Source organism: Cheilinus undulatus, linkage group 22, assembly GCF_018320785.1.
Source record: "Cheilinus undulatus linkage group 22, ASM1832078v1, whole genome shotgun sequence".
Taxonomy (NCBI): Eukaryota; Metazoa; Chordata; class Actinopteri; order Labriformes; family Labridae; genus Cheilinus; species Cheilinus undulatus.
The window spans coordinates 16,558,994-16,578,367 of record NC_054886.1 but is presented as its reverse complement, the minus strand read 5'-3'; the positions used below and the strand labels follow the sequence as shown (position 1 = coordinate 16,578,367).

Genomic DNA, 19,374 nt, shown 5'->3' with positions numbered 1-19,374 from the left:
AGACACATTGTTTCTACAGCTCAGATGGAGATGGTTATTCACACATTCAATTCTTCCCATTTAGACTACTGTAACTCACTTTTCACCTGTCTCAGTAAAACATCTATAAATCGTCTACAACTAGTTCAAAAAGCTGCAGCCAGACTACTTACCAAGTCTTCAAAAAGGTCACACATCACACCAATTCTATATTTTCTCCACTGGCTTCCCATACATTTGAGAATACATTTTAAGATCCTTATGTTTACTTTTAAAGCCCTTCATGGTCAGGCACCAGCCTACATTACTGAACTCTTAAAACCATACAGTCCCAGCAGGATTCTTCAGTCCTCTGATCAGGGCCTGCTGGTTGTGCCACACTCCAAACTGAAAACTAAAGGAGACTGTGCTTTTAAGGTCATTGCTCCAACTCTTTGGAACTCACTTTCATTGGGTTTAAGATCAGTAGACACTGTTGATTCATTTAAAAAGCAACTTAAGACCTACTTGTTTGGTCTGCACTTTACTTTATTTGTTGTGTTGTGTTGTACTGTGTATTCTTTTATTGTACCTTTGCACCACGGCCTGTGTTTTCCTTTATCTCTTTGTAAAGCACTTTGTGACTTTGATGTTCTTGAAAGGTGCTATACAACTAAACTTATTATTATTAAAGGTAGGTTCTTAATATCAGAGAGATCACGGACTCTTGTGCAACTGAGGCAAGCATTCAGCCATTGAGCCAAGCCTACCAATGGTTTACAACAGTCCGTTGTGTTTGTCTTTCCATGTTTAACATTTTTCTTTTGTATTCTTCTAAGCAGTAGCCTATGTGACAAACTAAAACACATTGTGTACAGTGTCAATATTTTGCATGCAGATTTCCAGGTGCGCTGGTACGACCGGTTGCTAATTCACTTAATTGTCTCTTTTTGTTAAGTAAGTTTATATGGTTATGTAATATTTGGAGGAAATTAGGTTAACTTTCACAACATTAAGTGCATATATGTTCCAGTAATTATACTTGTATTTGCAACGTTAGCACCTCCAGTCGGGAATAGATGTTGACATCAATGAGTGTTGTCTGAATGTTCCTCAATAACTAAGTGGAGAAGAGTTCAAGCAGAATTTGGTGACACAATCAGAGGCTAGATTTCCCTTGAAGCAAGGATCATTTTTTCCAAGTGGAAACAGATGCTCCACATAGAGACTTGAAAGCTTTCCAGGACAATCACAGGAACAGAAGAACACAGGAGAGTCAAATTTTCATTTGAATTTATTTATGAACTCCAGGATATTTGATTGATTCTTTAAAAACATTCTTCTCAACCACAAGAAAAAAAGTTACAAATAAATGATACAAAATAGTTTAGAGACAAATGCAGGAAGATGTTCTTGCTTGCTGTAGATTAAACCTGTTTAACAAAGTAACAACAGTAAATTTCTATTAAAACTGACCAAACATTTGCATTTACTATCCTGTAAATCCTTTGGTTTTTTTCCTTATAAGAGGTCAGATTATACAGAGAGTAGTATATAGGATATGTGTTTGTATTTCTGCACATAGATTAAGACACATTTAGTTACTGACAGTGTAATATAGCGCTGCATATTGGATTTGGAAGCGCTAGTGGCATTACAGCCTCAAAGGAGGCACACCCATGTTAAAACACAATACAGATGAATAAATACAGAGCAGAGATTTGCATTGAACAGCAATGAGCAACATTTGCAAACTTACACATATCTATTCCAAAGAAATCAGCAAAAACAGACAAACCTGCAGGACAACTTTACATTCAGGCGTCTGTTACTACAGAAAGTGTTTCCTTAAAGCAGTCACTTCAGGGATTTTGCAACCACTATAAGGGCAGATGATAGTTCACTGGCCACAACTTCTGCTTTTCTGTTCCTTTACTTATGACTGTTTCTTCCATTTAATCCACATTCTCTGTCTTCTATGTCATTACATTGGCATACGTTCAATGAAGCCAGCGGTATCAGGGGGAATATACGAAGGCGGAGGTTTGTCTCCATGGATTCAACTAAACCACAAAGGGTGAATGAGGACATTTACACTGAAGCCAAGTCCATGCTACAGCACAAAGACACAGGGGGGTTTAAAGTAGAGAAAGGCAGCTGAGAGGTAGAGGCAGAGTGCTTTGGTAAACATTGCTAGTGTCAGCATGGCGCAGAGATTAAAAAAAAAAAAAAAACATTCTCCCTGTTCTCTTGCCAACACATCTTTCACTTCCTTATAAGCTATACTCTGGTAGCCTGTAAGCTTATGCTAAACAGAAGTCAACAGTCAAGCTAATGACCCTGTGAGACTGTTCTAAGGCTCAGCAATGACAGAAACCAAAAGCACGGCAAACTATTTTACCAACTTCGTAAAGCTTTAACAATTGCTAATTAAAAAGGTAGCTTGTTAACATTTGCTAATTAGTACGAATGCTGGCTAGATAAAAAGCTCACAATTGCATGCAGGTATGTTAAGTAATCTTCTTACAGTCAGAAGTAAAAGCTACATTGCCAAAAGTTTCCTTATTAGCATTTAAATCTAGCTCTTTAACAAGTTCACATTAATATGCTAACATATCATGCTAACATCTAATACCTAAAAAGAGCATGTTAATCAATTTTACCAACCTTGTAAAGCTTCTTGCATGCTGCTAACATTTTCTAGCACAATAGTTAGCTTGCCAGTATTGGCTAATTAGCACTGAATGCTAACTTGCTAATAACAACATGCTAACATGTGGTAGCATAGCAGGTATGTTAACTAAATGACTTGATGTAATGGTCAGCAGTAAAAGCAAGCTAGCAAGTTATTCCCCAGTTAGCGTTTAAAGGTAGCTTTTTAACAAGCACACAATGACATGCTAACACTTAATAGCATGGCAGGTATGTTAACTAATCTTACTGACTTAATAGCAGTAAAAGCAGGCTAGCAAAATATTTCCCAATTAGCGTTTAAAGCTAGCTTTTTAACAAGCTTACGTCATGCCAACACTTCATAGCATAGAAGGTATGTTAACAAATCCTATTGTCATAATCAGTTTTTAATGCAAGCTTATTTGAAGTCTACCAATTAGCATTTAAAGCTTACTAACATGCTAACAATGACATGCGAACATGTGGCAGCATAGCAGATATGTTAACTTGTCTTATTGGTGTAATAGAAGTAAATGCAAGCTTACCATAAGTTTACCAACTAGCATTTAAAGCTAGTTTGCTAACATGCTGGCAAGGACATGCTAACATGTGGTAGCATAGCAATTATGTTAACTAATCTAAATAACTTTACTTTGTTGGAAGTAAAAGCTAGCTTGCCCAATGTTTATCAGTTAGCACGTAAAGCTAGCTTGGTAACATGCTCACAATGACTTGTTAATATGTTACACCACAACAGCAGCAACGCAAACCCATTTTGCCAAATGAGTGCTAAGTTTCATGCAAACATTTGCTTATTAGTGCACACACAATTGCGGCAGAGGTTACTGTGTAAAAAGTTTGAGTATAAACCAAAATACTAAACCTGTTTCCTAAATGGAGGCTCAATGGAGGCCCGACGAGCTGGCAGGATTCACTTTAAAGGCACCTTGGATATCTGCAACATATTTCTGGTAATCCATCCAATAGTTTTAGAAATACTTCACACCTAATATGAAAGCCTTCCACTAGCTGTTAGCATCGCTAAATTAAAAGACAATAACTATAACTTCAATATCAACAACAGTATTGCAGTTACACAAGATATATTTTGATTTCTTAAAAGAACACAAGAATAAGATTCTGACAAACATTAGTTGTGTATAAATATGAAATGTTAATGCAGGCGTTACTTTAGGCACATCAAAACACATATACTGACATCAACTCTAGTGCATAAATGAAAAACAATATGAAGTCTGACTCTCTTTGGCAGAGATTAAATCTCAGTGGTGTGTAAGCTCAATCAAAATAAAATAAGTGCTACAAAGTGTATGGAGTGTTTTTAAATGGCAACTTCACAGCCAAAGTCAGTCACTGAGTTTGGATGGATTTCAAAAAACATCCTTGGCAGACATCTCGAATCACAAGTTTGTTAGCTCTTATCGGTCGACAGTCTGTATAAAGAAGTTGATGGCGGCGTATCAGCTAGAAAAAAGGATTACAGAAAACTTTTTTATGTCATAGAAGAATGCATAACTAGAAAAAGTCCATGCTCTCATGCTGTTGTTTTTCCCTCTTGTTTTCAAGAGAACACCGTGCTGCGCTGGTTGGCCTCCCCGACTTTTTCAAAGAACATAAAATCCTGAAAATGAAACAAAGATGATGTTAATTCATTACATTATTGATCCACAATCAGAGCAGAAATGAAATAAAAGTTACTTCAAAGAGAAAACGACAATGATAGGGACTTACAATGAGGAAGCAGGCTCCCATCAGCACAGCTTTCATCTTAACATCCATGTCCAGCGGGAACTGGATGCCAAAGTTGTCTGTGTCAGTGAAGACTTCCTTCAAAAGACCACTCCACTGTTTGCTGATGCGACCAATGGGTGTGTCATCATCTTTACCCTTCAGCTGCAATGTGACAAGGACAATGTGTATGTCAGCCTGTCTTACTGGTGGTGTGTTCAGGTTTTGAAGTAAAGACAGAGGGAGTCTAAATTTGCTTTCTTTCAGAGAGTTACACAAGTGCACAGGCTCAGTCTGATGGATGTGACACTAAAGCTAACAGTTGGTTAGCTTAGCTTAGCACAGAAACTGGCTATGTAGAGAGAGAAAGCCTGGCTAAGTCAGTCAGTCAAAAAGATATCAAAATCTGTTGATAAGCAAAAGCTAAAGGGTGAATGGACTCTCTGGAGGTTTGTAATGACAATTAGGTTGCCAGACTCCATGTAGTCACTGCTCCTCTAGAGGACTGTTGCAGTAAGCTTCCATAAAGACTATCATTTCTCATTTATACATTTAAAAAATTCTTTACTGGTTAAAAAATTAAGATGCAAGTGTTCATAAGTAAGCTTTATAGGTGCTGCTTGATGGTGGATTTTATCTACTTTGAACCAGGCTAGCTCTTTTCACCTATCTCTGATCTTTGTGCTAAGCTACGCTAATTGACTGCTCTTGAAGCCTCATGTTTGATGGGTGGATATGAGAGAGTTATTGACTCACAACTTTTAAATCTGACCACCAACGCATGATGAGTGTACCTCTAAAATCTGGAATACCAAAGGGGTGCAAGGACTTCTTGGTGTTTTGTAATTTTAATGAGGTTGCCAAGCAGCCCAGTGGAGTCTCACTGCTCCCCAGCAAAAAATAATCCCTACCATCACCTCGCATAAACCTAAACTTCCTATTGTTAGCATTTTCAAATTCTGAGAGCATTTTCAAATTCTGAGATAATAAGTGTTGGTGCCTAGCTTTGGAGCAGCCAATAGGTGGATTTTGCAGTATTTGAACTAGCTAGCTGTTTCCACCAGTTTCCAGTCTCTTTGTGCTAAGCTATGCTAATGGACTGCTTTCTGATTGTGATTATTTTCATTTTCAACTGCTATACTTATGAAACAACATTCTGTTACACTTGGACTGGGCTAGCTGTTACATGTTTTCAGTCCTTGTGCCAAGCTATGCTAACGCACTGCTGTCTGTAGCTTTATATTTAATAGAAGTATTTAAGAGTGATATCAACTTTTTCCTCTAAATCACTACAGTAGAGGAACAAACGAGTAATATGGAAAATCCCAATTACTCTTCTTGATTTCACATTCTTTGCCAGTGAATCAGTATGATGTAACGTAGCTGAGTTTCAACCTTAAACACACCTCAAAGTTGACGTCCCCACAGCAGTTGCAGGCAAAGCAGGGCCCTTCCAGTTTCATCACTGTCTCTTTGTTGGGCCCCTGGATGGAAAACTTTGGAATGAAAGGGTGCCAGTCCTGTTTGATGTAGCCTACAGTGGTGCCTGGTGGTGCCTGGACCTCCATCTGTAAGTCACAAACAGAGCTACATCAACACACTGCACAAAATTAGAAAGTAATCACAGACAGCTTAAAATTTGGCTGCCTCCCTAGACACTGACAGCTATAAATAAAAAAATCACAGGGTTAGCATGTCTCATGCTATGCAGGGCAGCTGGAGTGATAAGTGAGGCTCTGACTGCTCCATTGTGGCACATAACAAAGGTAATACATCTCACATGGCTCCTGTCTAGCAAGTAAACAGAGCTGCAGTATGTGAGTGTAGCTGTTTGGGAAGAGGCCAAAAGGAATTTACTGTAGCCAGACTGCAGACGATGTGATTAAGCTGAGAGGGAAAGACAGAGAAAGGCCTCAGAGGTGGAGGGATGGATGGGAGAGGATTGGGGGAGGCTGGGAGATAGACTGAAAGGACAAAGAGCCATTCATGGTCTATAGAAACTCTGGCCAGAGAGGAGTGGAGGACAAAAACACAGAAGCAACACTCAGCAACCCAACAGTAACACAAGGGGAAGAGAGGAAAGTCCAAAGAGTCTAAAGTCTGATTTATTATCCCTTATCTATTCCCGAACCCAGCATACAGGTAGATGCACATACTCGACCTCCTCAAAAATGTAACCACACAGTGAAGCAATGTAGACAAAAAATCCTGTGACTGGTCTGCAACTGCAGTAAAATCAACAGTTGCTTAGGTCACTATGGCTTAGGCATAGCTACAGCATAGATTCAGTGCAGAAGTATAAACCAGTCTTAAGGGTGCACTAACACTAGGCAATCCATACTGTGCCCAAGTCTATGTCCCCCATAAGTCCAGTTTGTTTGGTGTAAGCGCTCTGTCCTGCACTCAAGCATGGTACACTTCCTTGGCACTGGTATAGATGGAAGAAGAGGGCTTCAGCACGCTATGGATTCTCATGCATGCAAGCGCACGCAATGTAGCCCTTACTAGTTGATATGACTGTTCCTTTTGACAGTCATTTTAAATAACGGCAGTGTTCGAGGGCTGTATTTGAGAAAAACAATGCAGAATAACCACATAACAAAGTAGCAGTCTTATGGCACAGATGGCTTAGTGGATTAAAGGTGCAGTGTGTAAAATTGGGAATATGAGAAACATCTAACAGTCAGTTCTGTTGACTGTGATTCTTGCTTTTCTGGTGAAAACTGTGGCAACCAGTAGAATTAAAAAAAAGGTGTATCTGTTATTTGGTTCATTCTAAGTTACCAGAAAAACACACAAAATGAAAAATCCAAGATGGCAGCATCTGTGGAGGAGACCCTCCCTATGAATGAATCAAAGGCTTATTCTGAGTTTTGTTTAAAAAAAATGGTGTCTCTTTACTTTCTGGAGCAAATGGTGCCATTTGGAGGACTTTTCAGCTGCAGATTAGTAAAGATGTTGCGTTTTAGCTTCCTATTGTTTTTATTGCCTCCTGAAGAGTAACCCCTGGAAACCATTATTGTTGTTCTTATACCCTTACCAATGAGGATTAATAATTAATATACTCCTCTAGCTGTAACTGTTTGTGCCTCTTTGTCAGAAGCTCTTCAGACGTCCACGACAGTTAAATATTAACAACATCAATAATGTTGCAGGTTATCTTGGCACACTTTTGGCAAACATTATAACCCAGATAGCTCTGATTAGCTGTCGAATGACCTGTTTAATTGTGCACTATTCATCTTTAAGTGTTAGCTGATGTGATATGAGCGCATTGAAGAGTGTTTTTGATTAGTTTGTCTACACAGACCTCTTGCAGGCAGCAGGGACACCAGCAGGAGACGCAGCGGAAAGGCCGGATGAGACGGATGACCTCCCTGTCCATGTTGTCCTTAATCTTCATGTCGAAGCTGCGCAGAGAGCCGCAGCAGTTCCTGGTGCAGCAGTCGTTCTTCTCCTTGGCTTTGTAGATCTTTTGGCCCAGACTGTTTTTAATCTCGTACTGGTTGTTGGTTTCAAAACCGATGAATGCTGGGCGGTGTTGGAAGTAGAGGTAGAAGAGGAAAACATGTAGATAAGAAAGACAGTTCAAGGACAGATGTCATTTTGATTTAAATGGAGAGGTTAAAGAGCAAAGGTGCAGCAAAAACGACACACGGCTTCTGATTATTGAACAAGAAGGGAGTAAAAATGTCATAGCTTACCTTCTAGGAGTTCCACTTTCTGATGGATGAGGATCTGATCAATCTAAAACCAGAAGAGAGAGCAATGTAAAAAGAAGCTCATAACTAGAAAATACATTTATCCTGGAGAATAAAAACAAGGAAAAGATGCAAACATAAAGACACAAGTGTGTTTGTTTTCAATGCAAAACAGCTACTCCATGAATTTTCATAAAGCCACAGACACGCTTGTTGCTTTATGGTCAAAATTCATGAAGAGCCATTCAACAGAGAGCCCTTACACTAAATCATAGTGCTTTTTTGATCTGTTTTAGAGTATTTATTTTGTTTTTCTGGGAGAAAACCTTAATTGTATTATTTATTGAATTACAGCATTAATGAGTGATTTCTTTATAACCTTTATAACATTTTCTTTATGTCCTCTTGCTTGAATTTCAGGGTGGTAGGGATGTTCTAAAAGGAGTAAAACATTCAACATTTCGACTCTATTTAATTTCACTTTTGATTCTGGGGGCCACATCTTGATGATTTTGATTCACAACAAATTTCCCCTTTGTTTTAAGGTTCCTTTATCAGTATCTGCTGTAAGCTAAGAAGCCGCAAATGATCATTTGACATTAAAAAACCCATAAGCTGATTCACCTTCAACAATGTAAATACACAGAGGGCAAGCTAAATTATTTATCTATGCTAAAACTGCTGTTTTCTAAATGTGAATAAACTATGTGGAATTAACCCAGACAGCCAATTATTTATCAGAAACTTGGAGTGCAATGGCCTTAGCGGTTAGGTCACCGCATGTCATTGCCCACTCTCTTCCTGTTTCTGACTCGATCTACTGTCCGGTCTCTAGTAAAAACAAAACAGCCCCAAAATGAATCTTAAAAAATGATTTATCAGAAATCTATCCAAAGAACAAGGCGTTGTCTTTAATCTAAGGTTTTCACTGTCACACTATAGAAGAGCAGGTGTTATGGTTCAACAAGTGACCGTGCCGAAGACTTTAAGCTGAATGTGTTGGAGGTTGGTGTTGGACTTCTAATAGAACTGATTTGAGGTTCTTTTACTTGTTTTTGTTTTAGTTGTTTAGTTGTTTTTTATGATCCCTTATGTCCTCCTTTACATATCCCTCATGTGACCCACACAACCACCAGGGGGACAGCTTTTTGTTTTTCTGTCCCTTAACTTTAAAACTCACCATCTCTGGACATTAAAATGGTGAACTCTGGGTGTTTTAAAAGCAAACTGAAGATGATAAATCTTTTTAATTTTTTTTTGTTAATTTTGAGAGATCTTACAACCCTGTTCAGTATTTTATATCTCATTTTACAGGCTTCAGCTTTCAGACATTTTAATTATTCCTAAATATTTTAATTTCCATAAAACTATATTCTATGGTATTCTTTAGGGGTGCATGATATCAGATTTTTTCTGATATCTAATTCCCCAATATTTCCAAACAGATTTTAGCTGATACTGATGTAAACACACCTTTTTTTTAAATGTAAAAAACATCAAGGGGACTTTTGACAAAAGCTTTTCCTTTTTTCAGGGGTAGTTTCTAGGTGTGCAGCTGCTGCCTGTGTCAGGACAGGATTCTTTCAGGCTATGTTCACACTGCAGGTAAAAGTGGCGTGAATCTGACTTTTCTGCATATATGTGACTCGAATCTGATTTTTTCTGACAGTGTGAACAGCACAAGTCACATTGAATCCGACATTTTCTGATCAGATCCAGGCCACTTTCATATGTTGTACTGAATCAGATTCATATCTGTTCTTTTGGAATTCAACTGCCAATAAAAATATCAAATATGAGCAAAAGATCATTAGCTCATTCAATGAGTGTTGAGGCCTGCAGTGTGAACTTAGCCTTACATGGTCTGCATGTCTCCTGTGTAATATTGCCTTGAGGTATGGAAATATGAAGCACATAGTGACGGTGGCTCAGTAGGTAGAGTTGGTTGTCCTGCAACTGGAAGGTTTGATCCCCAGCTCTTGCAGTCACATGTTTGATGTGTCATTGGGCAAGACACTTAACCCCAATTTTCTCCAAATGCTTCGTCGGTGACATGTAAATATGTATGGATGTGTATGCATGGGATAAGCTAATCTGATTTCCATTTCTCCATAGCAACCTCTTGCATCAGTGTGTGTGTGTGTGTGTGTGTGTGTGTGAATGTGGAGTGAGCGGATTGAAAGGGTGTGAACAGATGTGACAAAGCCATTGTAAAAGTGCTTTGAGTAGACAGAAAACTGGAAAAGCACCATACAAGTTCAAGCCCGTTTACAATTACCATATAAAAGTAGAGTTACTGATTCATCCAAGGAACGCAGGATTTATTACTTGTAATATAGCAACAAGGAAGCACTCTTAAACGTTATCTGCACTGCCCTGCTAAGTAAGTCAGCTATGGACACAGGTCCTTATGTTTTCAGCTGCATTAAAACATTGAGGGCTCATATATGGCCTCCTTGAGTTTGTGGAGCCCAGAATACCACCTATATCTGAGGGTAATTTTTTTCAAATAATGAAGGCCCATATATGATTTATACTGTCGACACGGGCAGCAGCTATAACAGCTAAAATGCACGTATCTGCCAATAACAATATTTAACCTTTTAAGCTCACATCTGCCGATAACGATATCATGTCTTTAATATCGAGCATCCCAAGTATTTTCATGCTTTTAATATTTTACAACCATTTATTTTATTTTTAAAAAGTATTTAATTTCTTATTTCCTTGTTTCAGTCTATCAGGATTTTTTTTACAATTAATTTTTTGCTTTTATTGGATAGGACAGCTGAAAATAGACAGGAAATATGGGAAGAAAGAGTGGAAGAAGAGACACACCAAACATGCCCTGAGACCCAGAATCAATCCTGAGACCAGTGTGCTGAGGACTACAGCCTCAGTACATGGGTGCCAGCTGATCTACACCAGCACCCAGGATTTTATCTATTGTTGTCAGATTCTGTGTTTACTGTATGTCCTGATTGTTCTTTGGGAAGTACTTTGGGCTGTGTACTTTTATGTTTGTAAAGTGCTGTATAAATAAAGTTATGATGAGCTAACTTTCAACGGATGTCGAAACTTAAACACATTTTGTAACTCTGATGGGGATCTATTTTTTCAAGCATCTCTAAGTGGTCTTAGTGTTTTTACTGTTTTTATGTGTGTAGCACTTTGTGTATCACTTGCTGTAGTATGAAAAGTGCTGTATAAATGAAGTCTGATTGATCGACTCTTGGATTCAAAGATAAATTGCAAGAACTACGTGTGAAAAAGTAATCAACACATTTTATAGCCAGTCCAGACCAGCACACACCCATTGATAAAAGTCCTGAAAGGTGTCAAACACTTTGCCTTTCATATAATCTTAGTGTAGTTCTTATCATAGCAGCTGTATAGAGAAGGAGTGGTGCTTGAATAATCTATCTTATGTCAAGGTCAAGACACTAAAACATGTCAAATTTGACTCATTTATCTTTTATCTCAAGTCATGCTCAGCTAATTTACCGTATCTTTGCTTGTCCTACCTGTGTGAGGTACTCAAGCCCTGGTGGAACACCGACAGGGACAGCAGGTGCACCGACCGGAGCAGGGGTGATCCCTGCACCATATTCCTGTCCTTGAACAGGTCCTGGACCCACCTGACCGGGCTGAAACATGACGGGAGGTGGGCCTGAATTGTAGCCCATATTGAAGCCCGGAGGAGGGGCCTGACTGGGATCGCCATACCCTCCTGGAGCGGAGGGATATGGGGCGACTGAGTGACCGCCGGGATGAGTCATGGGGTAGGGTGGCTGGTTTGGACCACCTGGATAACCTGGAGAGTTAAAGATAATATTTGTTCAAGCACAACACTTCAAAAAATAACAATTAGCAAAAGTCTCTGAGCTGTATAAAACTACATTATTTCAATTAGATAAAGTCGTGGTACATTTTAAGTGTGAAATTTCCAATACATAAGAGAAAATAAGATAAAGACAAAAAAAAACTTACTAAAGAATGTCACCTTTCAATAAAATCTAATAAAATTGTAGAGAAAAAAGCTTTTAGGTCATTATTACTCCACAGTGGAACAAACAGAGGAAGTCAGATCCGTGTGTGGCTGATGGCAGTGCTCATAAGTTTGTGAGTGTTGCCGTGGATCATCCTGCTTTTCCCTGAGGGGTCAGCAGAGCCAGTAAGCTACTTATTAGCCAAGCCACAACCCAGGCTGAGATCACTCAGAGGGGCGGGAGCAAAGAACCATTACTTGACTTTGCTTTATAGTTACAGCCACTTGTTTGTTGCTACATTTTTATGGTAAATGCTCTCTAAAGAAGTGCGGTTTGTAGATATGAACGCCACAAACAGCATGTTTTATAGATAAGAGTGTTTATAGGCAGGAATCCAACAGCTGCTGCTTCTTATCAGATTGGAGAGATGAATAAGTGAGGTTGTGGTTCTTGGGGTCAGCCTGAATGCTTCATAAAAAAGACACTAAGCTCAAAACAAGGTTAATAGTTATTCGTTTTCGTCAGTTTTTTACATTTTGTTTGAACTTTTTATTTAAATTTCAAGTCAAAGCAATAATATGTAGCTGTTCCACCAACAATGTTAGTTCCAACATTGTTTCAATAGTTAAATAAGTTAATCAGGGAAAAAGTCATCCATCTCATTTCCACAGAGTGCCATAGTTGCCTGATTTCAGCACTATTTAACTTGATTAGCAGGTTCACTTGTCAGAACTGCACTACTGCCTTATGACACTAGTTCCCACATCAGCTAAAAAGAAGCCAGTTAGCCTGTCTCTGTGCTGTTTAATACAACAGCTGAGCCTAAGATAAGGAAGAGGACAGTTACAAAAAAAGCTAAGAGAAAAACTGTGATAAAAGACCCACTTCAGCCAACTTTGGCGGCAGGCTGAGGTTCTCATGAGAAGTGCTTCATGGAACTAGTTCATACACCAGCCTTCAGCTAAAAAGAAGCCAGTTAGCTCTTCTTTCTACTGTTTGATAAAATCACTAAGACTAAAGGCTGGCTCAGACTATATCTTTTTTTTGGCTGATCATGATTGCATCATGTCAGACTATGCGACTAAAATCTTGACCCATCATGGTCGACAGACAGGCCACACTACAAAAGTGATACCGGCCACTCATCGTACGTTGACATCATCACTATCTCCATGACTGTGTGTGAGTGTAGAGGTTGTTTGGGAGGAGGGGAGTAAAAGAGTGTCAATCATAGATACAACAGAAGTGCTCCATGTGATTCAAGTGGTCTTTTGCTCTGAAAAGAAGGAAAACAGCATAAATAAATTGACTTTTTCTGATGTATCAAGAGGAGGACAATATGGACCAGCATTCCTTCAGATGGAACTTGAGGTATGAATTTGATAACATGGCTGGAAAATCATTGTATGTACACATAAATTCCCCAGAGGGAGAGAAACTGGGGACTTGTATAATGTCTCTCTGGTAAATGGTGACAGAAAGATAAACAGAAAATGCTCTCCTATTGGTATGTATCAGGATTCATGTCACTGATGTGGGGTCAAGGTGTCAGCGACAATGCAAGAAAAATCCAGACATGCTAGTCTTGTCGAGTCGTGGGCGTCTTGGATGTGTCGTTGATTACGTCACGCTACAAGACCATTTGTCGTTCCCAATGTACATCCAGCCCTAGGTTTGACAATGAGCTGCAATGTTTTAGTCAGCCCAAATCTGGCTGAATTTGTGTGGTCTGAGCCAGGCTTTTAAAGACGGAAGAGGGCAGTGATGGATGAAGCTAAGAAGCCACAGTTGTCGTATGTTTCAATGGCTTCACTGAGAGGAGAAAGTCTTCTAACTCGTGTGTTAGGTATGCACACAATTAAGTGAATAAGTTCAACTGAAGTCCACAATAGGGAAAATGGAATTGCGCACCATACGTTATATTATATATAGCGTTTGTTAATCTAACAGAATCATCCTTTAATTGTAATACTAAAAGCCAACTTCATACACAATAATTCAACCACAGTTTTAAAAAGCCTTAAATATAACATGCATCACTGAGAAAGAGCTCAGCTAGCAGTGACAAAGAAGTAGGTTTGACAGTGAGGAGGTGATGATGTCTGTATTTAATAAAGGGGAATCACTGACTGTCATACTTTGTTTGCTCACAAACAGAGGTCTGTGTCATGGAGTCATCACTAAATGTCAACCAGAGAGGTTAACTTAGACATTTCATTTCATTTTATTACTAATGACAGAACCTCTACTCACTCATTCTCTGACTGAAAAGGTGTCAACACCATCATCCTTCAAGACTGGTTAAACAAACTCATGCAGGAGTCATCACTTCACAAGCAGAGTACCAACAGTGATGGATGAATTCTTTGTCTTTTATTGTACTGAGAGCAGTTTTAAACAAACTGCTTGCACAGTTGTACTTCCATTATTTTTGCCATATTTAGCTTGTAGCTTCATGCTCAAGTGCATTAACTATAATTTGCTGTAGATAAATGATTTGGTGAATAAAGACATAAAATCAAGTCAAGGTGAAGAAGATTTATGGTGAGTAATCGCCTCATGTTTTGTAGAATATTTCCCTAAAATCATGGGCTGTTTAGGCAAAGATAAAGTTGTTTTTCCCACTGTTTGTATTTATTTTGGTCATTTATTTGACTGAACAAATTTTCAAGATTACCAAAAACAGAAACCATTCTGGTAGAGGATTAAAGCAGAAATTTGATTATTGTATTTTCACTGTTAATTTACCACTGGACCCATTGTATTATATCAAAGTTTTAATCCCTTTGGGAGCTGTGGAAAAAACAAAAGCATGTTTAACACACATCCTCTTCCCTAGTAGCGAGGAATATGATGACGCTATCCTGGCTCAAGCTGCTACTTTTGACTCTTTAACAATGGTGAGAGAGGTCAAAGACAGTGTAGTTGATGGAAAAGATAACAGCAAAACTTTATGTAAGAGTGGAAATGTTTTGAACTTCATGGGCTCCTGTCATTGCTACCTTAGGTTATCAATCAGACAAGAACAACTGGCTCATGATAAGGGACAAAAATGTTATTTAATGTTATGTGTTCATTTAGAAACATGTATTTGCATGTATTACTTTGCATGTATTTTTAAGTTACAAAACCAGAACATTCTGTATCAGTGTAATTCTTTAATTTCAGTCCTGATCTTTAAGTAGTAATACTTTTATATCAGTCAACAATTTGTTCATTAATTCAAATGGTTAACCCAAAACCATAACTTTAATTGCCAGTTTTATTTTTGCACTGGCAGTGGCCACAATCTAAGTTTCATAGTACTTCTTACCGGCACTTACTATTACTAGAATATGAAAGTTGACCTCAGCTTCCATCAGTAGTGACCAAGCTCTGTGTGCTTTATACCTGTCTTTATTCAAGGAAATGTCACTTAAAACTATAAACAGTGTAAAGGATTAAATAGTATCAGGTCTAAATGCTGATGCCAAGTCTAAGTACTTTAGAAACTGTATTCAGTCTAATTTACAGCATGTTAGCCATATAGTTGTAGCTATGTCTGCAGTTTGGTGATGTTGTAAAATGATAGAGGATGACAAAAGTAGAGCCACTAAACTGTCAAGAGAAGCAGTGAGGAACATCTGATGAAAATGAAACAAACCTTCAGAATAATTGTAGGAATTGTGAAGGTACTGATATTTGCACTTAGTACCAGTGAGTACCCAGATGTTGGAATTTAGACTGAAAAAAAGTGTTTTTGGTGGGTCCTTACTGAACATTGAAGAAGTGGCATTTTACAGTTTTGAGTGCAACAACAAAGAACTTCTGACACTGACCATTAAAAATGCTGGACTGCATTCATGTTGTACTGAAAATAAGAGCTGCCAGGATAAAAACAGGTTGTGATTCGTTGATAATTGAAAATTGACAAAAAAGTTTAAATGCAGTTCGATTAAATCTATCATCAAGAAATGGCACGTGTAAATCAGCCTAGATCAGGCCGTCCTCACAAACTGATCGTTGATTGACTGTGCAAGTGAGAGAGTCTACCAAGGCACCTTTGACTACTCTGAGGGAGTTACAAGCTTCAGCAGCTGAGATGGGAGAGACTCTGCATACAACAACTGTTCAACGTGGGTTCTTCACCGGTCAAAGCTGAAGAAAACTCATATTTAATCTCAACTAGAGTTTGGCAAAAGGCATGTGGGAGACTCAGTGGTCAAGTGGAAGAAAATTCTTTGGTCTGATGAGACCAAAACGGTACTTTATGGTCATCAGACAAGCGGACACCAAACACAGCACATTATCACAAACACACCATCCCCACTGTAAAGCACGAAGGTGGCAGCATCATGCTGTAGGGATGCTTCTTGGCAGCTAGCCCTGGAGGGCTTGTAAAGGTAGAGGGTAAAAGGAGATGTGCAAGCTGATTGAGACCTAACGACTTTATTTTCATTTTGACATTAAAGATGTTTTTTGATTTGCTTTTTGTAAAAAAAACAAAAAAAACAAAACATGATTGATTTATAAAATCAATAAAAAGGGTAAAACCCCCAAGGGGTTGAATACTTTTCATTGGCACTGTAAAGTTGAACAAGCATATTCTTAAAAGGATGAACTGTATTAGTTCTGCATTGAAAATCAGTGTAGCCATGTAAAGGACAGGTGGTTTTAATGGTAATGTCATGGGAGCTAGTGGACAAGTTTATCCAATTACCTCCATAGCAAAGCTGGTTTTCTCATGGTAACAGGATTTTTTTCCAAAAATGTAGAAACAGAACAACAGGGTAGTAACTGTGATAAACAGACATGACATGCCATGATGCCACTGCTGTCACTGATAAGGTTAGCTATGACAATTTTAAGTTTGTTGCTTTTGCATTTCAGGAGTATGTCCCCTCTGCAACACCAGCATCTCAAAAGATGGGAATTTTTTGTTACAAGTTTGTTTAGTGCTGATCTGAGATCAGTGACAACTTTAACACCTAGAACTGAAATTTTTTTCACCCTTCTATTGTGGTTAGACTTGTGGTATGTGAGTTTATTGTCTGTTGTTTCCATCTTTTAGTTTTGTGTCTGTTTGTTCCCTTTAAGAAGCCCTACTTTAACTTTCATTTTTATAATTTCTATTTTAATTTACTTTAAGAGCTTTGGACAGGACAACAGTTTAGTTTTTGATTTCTATTACAACACAATCATTTAAGTTATGCATTAATAGGATCTTTTGAGTCATGTAGTGGTGTCATGTTTGTTTCATACCTTACCAAACTGGTTTTCGTTCGAATGGAGGGACAGTCAACCAATACATAGGGGTCATTTTAGAGGGCCATTTTATTTTAAGACTCCACTCCCTTCTATAGGCTGAACTTTTGTAGTCGAACCTCGAAGTCAGAAACAACTTTCAACAGGAGCCTGATGTCAGAAAGAGGACATGAGTATTTAGTTCTGCGCGTTTCTCCTCCTCTTTCCTACATTCCAGTCTTCACTTGCAGGAAACAAAACAGCAAATTTTAAACGAGCATGTTTTTTGGAAACCCTCCCTCACATCCACAGGCAGGCAGCCAAAACAACGACACCTTTCACCTCCTAAACTGCTCTTTTCCATCCTGAAGGAGGAGCTTTATGCTGGACCAGAGAGCCAAAATCAGACATGCTTTTGCTAACGATTTCATTTTAAACTCCTTAGGGGGGATAACATTTCTTAAGAGTGCTGAAGAAGGGCATCAAAACAACTCTCTGAAAACAGGAAAGTCCAAGGAAACCATAATCAACAGTTTCCTGACTTTAAGCCAAGTTAACATGCTAATTTGTCATGGATCTAGCAATTCTGGTGCTTTGTTTCTCCACTTACCAGGAGCAGACATGTTGTACAGATCTTTGAAGCTTTTCTGGACTCCGAGTGAAAGGAGGTCTCACTTCCCAGTCCACTCCCAGGATCTCTATGGGAAACTTGAGGAATGGGAGGGAAAGAAAGAGAGGTGGGGTGATTAAAACCAGAGCACAAGGAGGGAGGAGGGTAGCACATAAAGGCGCATAGTGATATAAAAAAAGAAAGGTTCAAGAGAGGCAACACCCAGGCTCATTCATGGGCATCCTTGTGTTAAGTTACTTATGTTGTCCTGTAATCTAAATTTCTGTTTCCACCAGAGGTTTTATTTGTTTATAACCACCACAATAATTGCCTAGTGTCTTCATAAAAACAAATCAGGTGATACAGATGAGACTCAAGGTTAGCAAGTAGGTCTTATTTTCTTGATGCTGCATGTTTCAAGAGTAGAGATGCATGACCGTACTACGTGGGTGGGGCGTTTAAAGTAATGGCCCATTTTCCACTGGACATCATAAAAGTCATACCTTCTGCTGCTTTTTATGTTTTTATTTTGCTAACACAGCATTTTAAGCAAATAGATAACGCTGGGTTGGAGTGTAAACAACGTATAAATCCGCCATAAAGAGTCAAGTTGTAAATATTTTCACCATGCCCTCTCTGGCTATTGGCCTATCTCTGCCTCTGTTAAAAGTCAGATAAAAACAGAAAAACTAAACCCGTCGTATTCATGTAAAAAAAAACAAACAAACGTATAAACGACAAGTAAATCTCACCTATCTGGTAGCTGGTGTCTTCTCCGACCCAAGTAGAAATAAATGAAGTGGAACAGGGAAAAATAGCCGAGTCAAACAGACGTTTTTCTTCTCGCAAACCTGTTCCTCGTTGCTGCTCTGTTGCTGTCACTCCTCCCGCCCATAATTAGCTACTTTTGACTTTCTCCTCCTCTTTCACGCACTGATGACCTTCCTGAAGACTGCCACCAACATACGTTATATATAAACCCACAAAAATGTCAGGGAAGTCGACTATCTGGCAGTTTCGACTGTTTAAATCTGTTAAAGAGAGTTGGCCGTTGCTGTGTATTGTCGTTATACGTTATACGTCACTAACGTTTATGGCAACAGTCTTGTTCTATGTAAATGAGAATATATTATCAGCGCAGCAGCAGTAAGTAGGAGGGGCTAGTCTGCTAGCAACAACCACCAGAGGGCGCTAAATCATAGGTAATATGGCGGTAGAGCCAGTACAGTCCAAATAACGACCCTCAGTAAGTCTTTTAGAGGAAAAAAATGACATAAATATTTGAATTTTTTAAACAATTTGCAATAGATATAGATATGGGTGAGTGACGTGACATAGCCTTTCTAGTTCCAAGTGGCATATTTAAACAAATAAAAATTCAATTTTTTACATATGCAGGGAAAAGTTCATGCTGCGTGACTGTCCCAAGTTTGTTTCAACAAGATTCAATCTTTATTTAAACTGACAAAAA

The 19,374-nt window shown here is 38.6% G+C and overlaps 1 protein-coding gene across 4 annotated transcripts; it reads right to left on the bottom strand.

The window, feature by feature from the left end:
* Positions 1-1,245: 1,245 nt before the first annotated feature.
* On the bottom strand, positions 1,246-18,968 carry plscr3b (phospholipid scramblase 3b). Of its 4 annotated transcripts, none has more exons than XM_041779327.1 (9): positions 18,656-18,968; positions 17,904-18,001; positions 17,312-17,464; positions 11,606-11,895; positions 8,085-8,127; positions 7,691-7,911; positions 5,787-5,948; positions 4,384-4,545; positions 1,246-4,273 (listed from the first exon to the last, which is right to left on the bottom strand). In XM_041779327.1, exons 4-9 carry the CDS (start codon positions 11,858-11,860, stop codon positions 4,214-4,216), a joined length of 903 nt encoding a protein of 300 aa, XP_041635261.1. In that variant the 5' UTR covers positions 11,861-11,895; positions 17,312-17,464; positions 17,904-18,001; positions 18,656-18,968; the 3' UTR covers positions 1,246-4,213. The 4 variants fall into 4 exon arrangements, with proteins under 4 accessions (XP_041635261.1, XP_041635263.1, XP_041635260.1 ...); XM_041779329.1 differs by having other exon boundaries at positions 17,317-17,464; XM_041779326.1 differs by lacking the exon at positions 17,312-17,464 and having other exon boundaries at positions 18,656-18,966.
* Between the last annotated feature and the right edge of the window lie 406 nt (positions 18,969-19,374).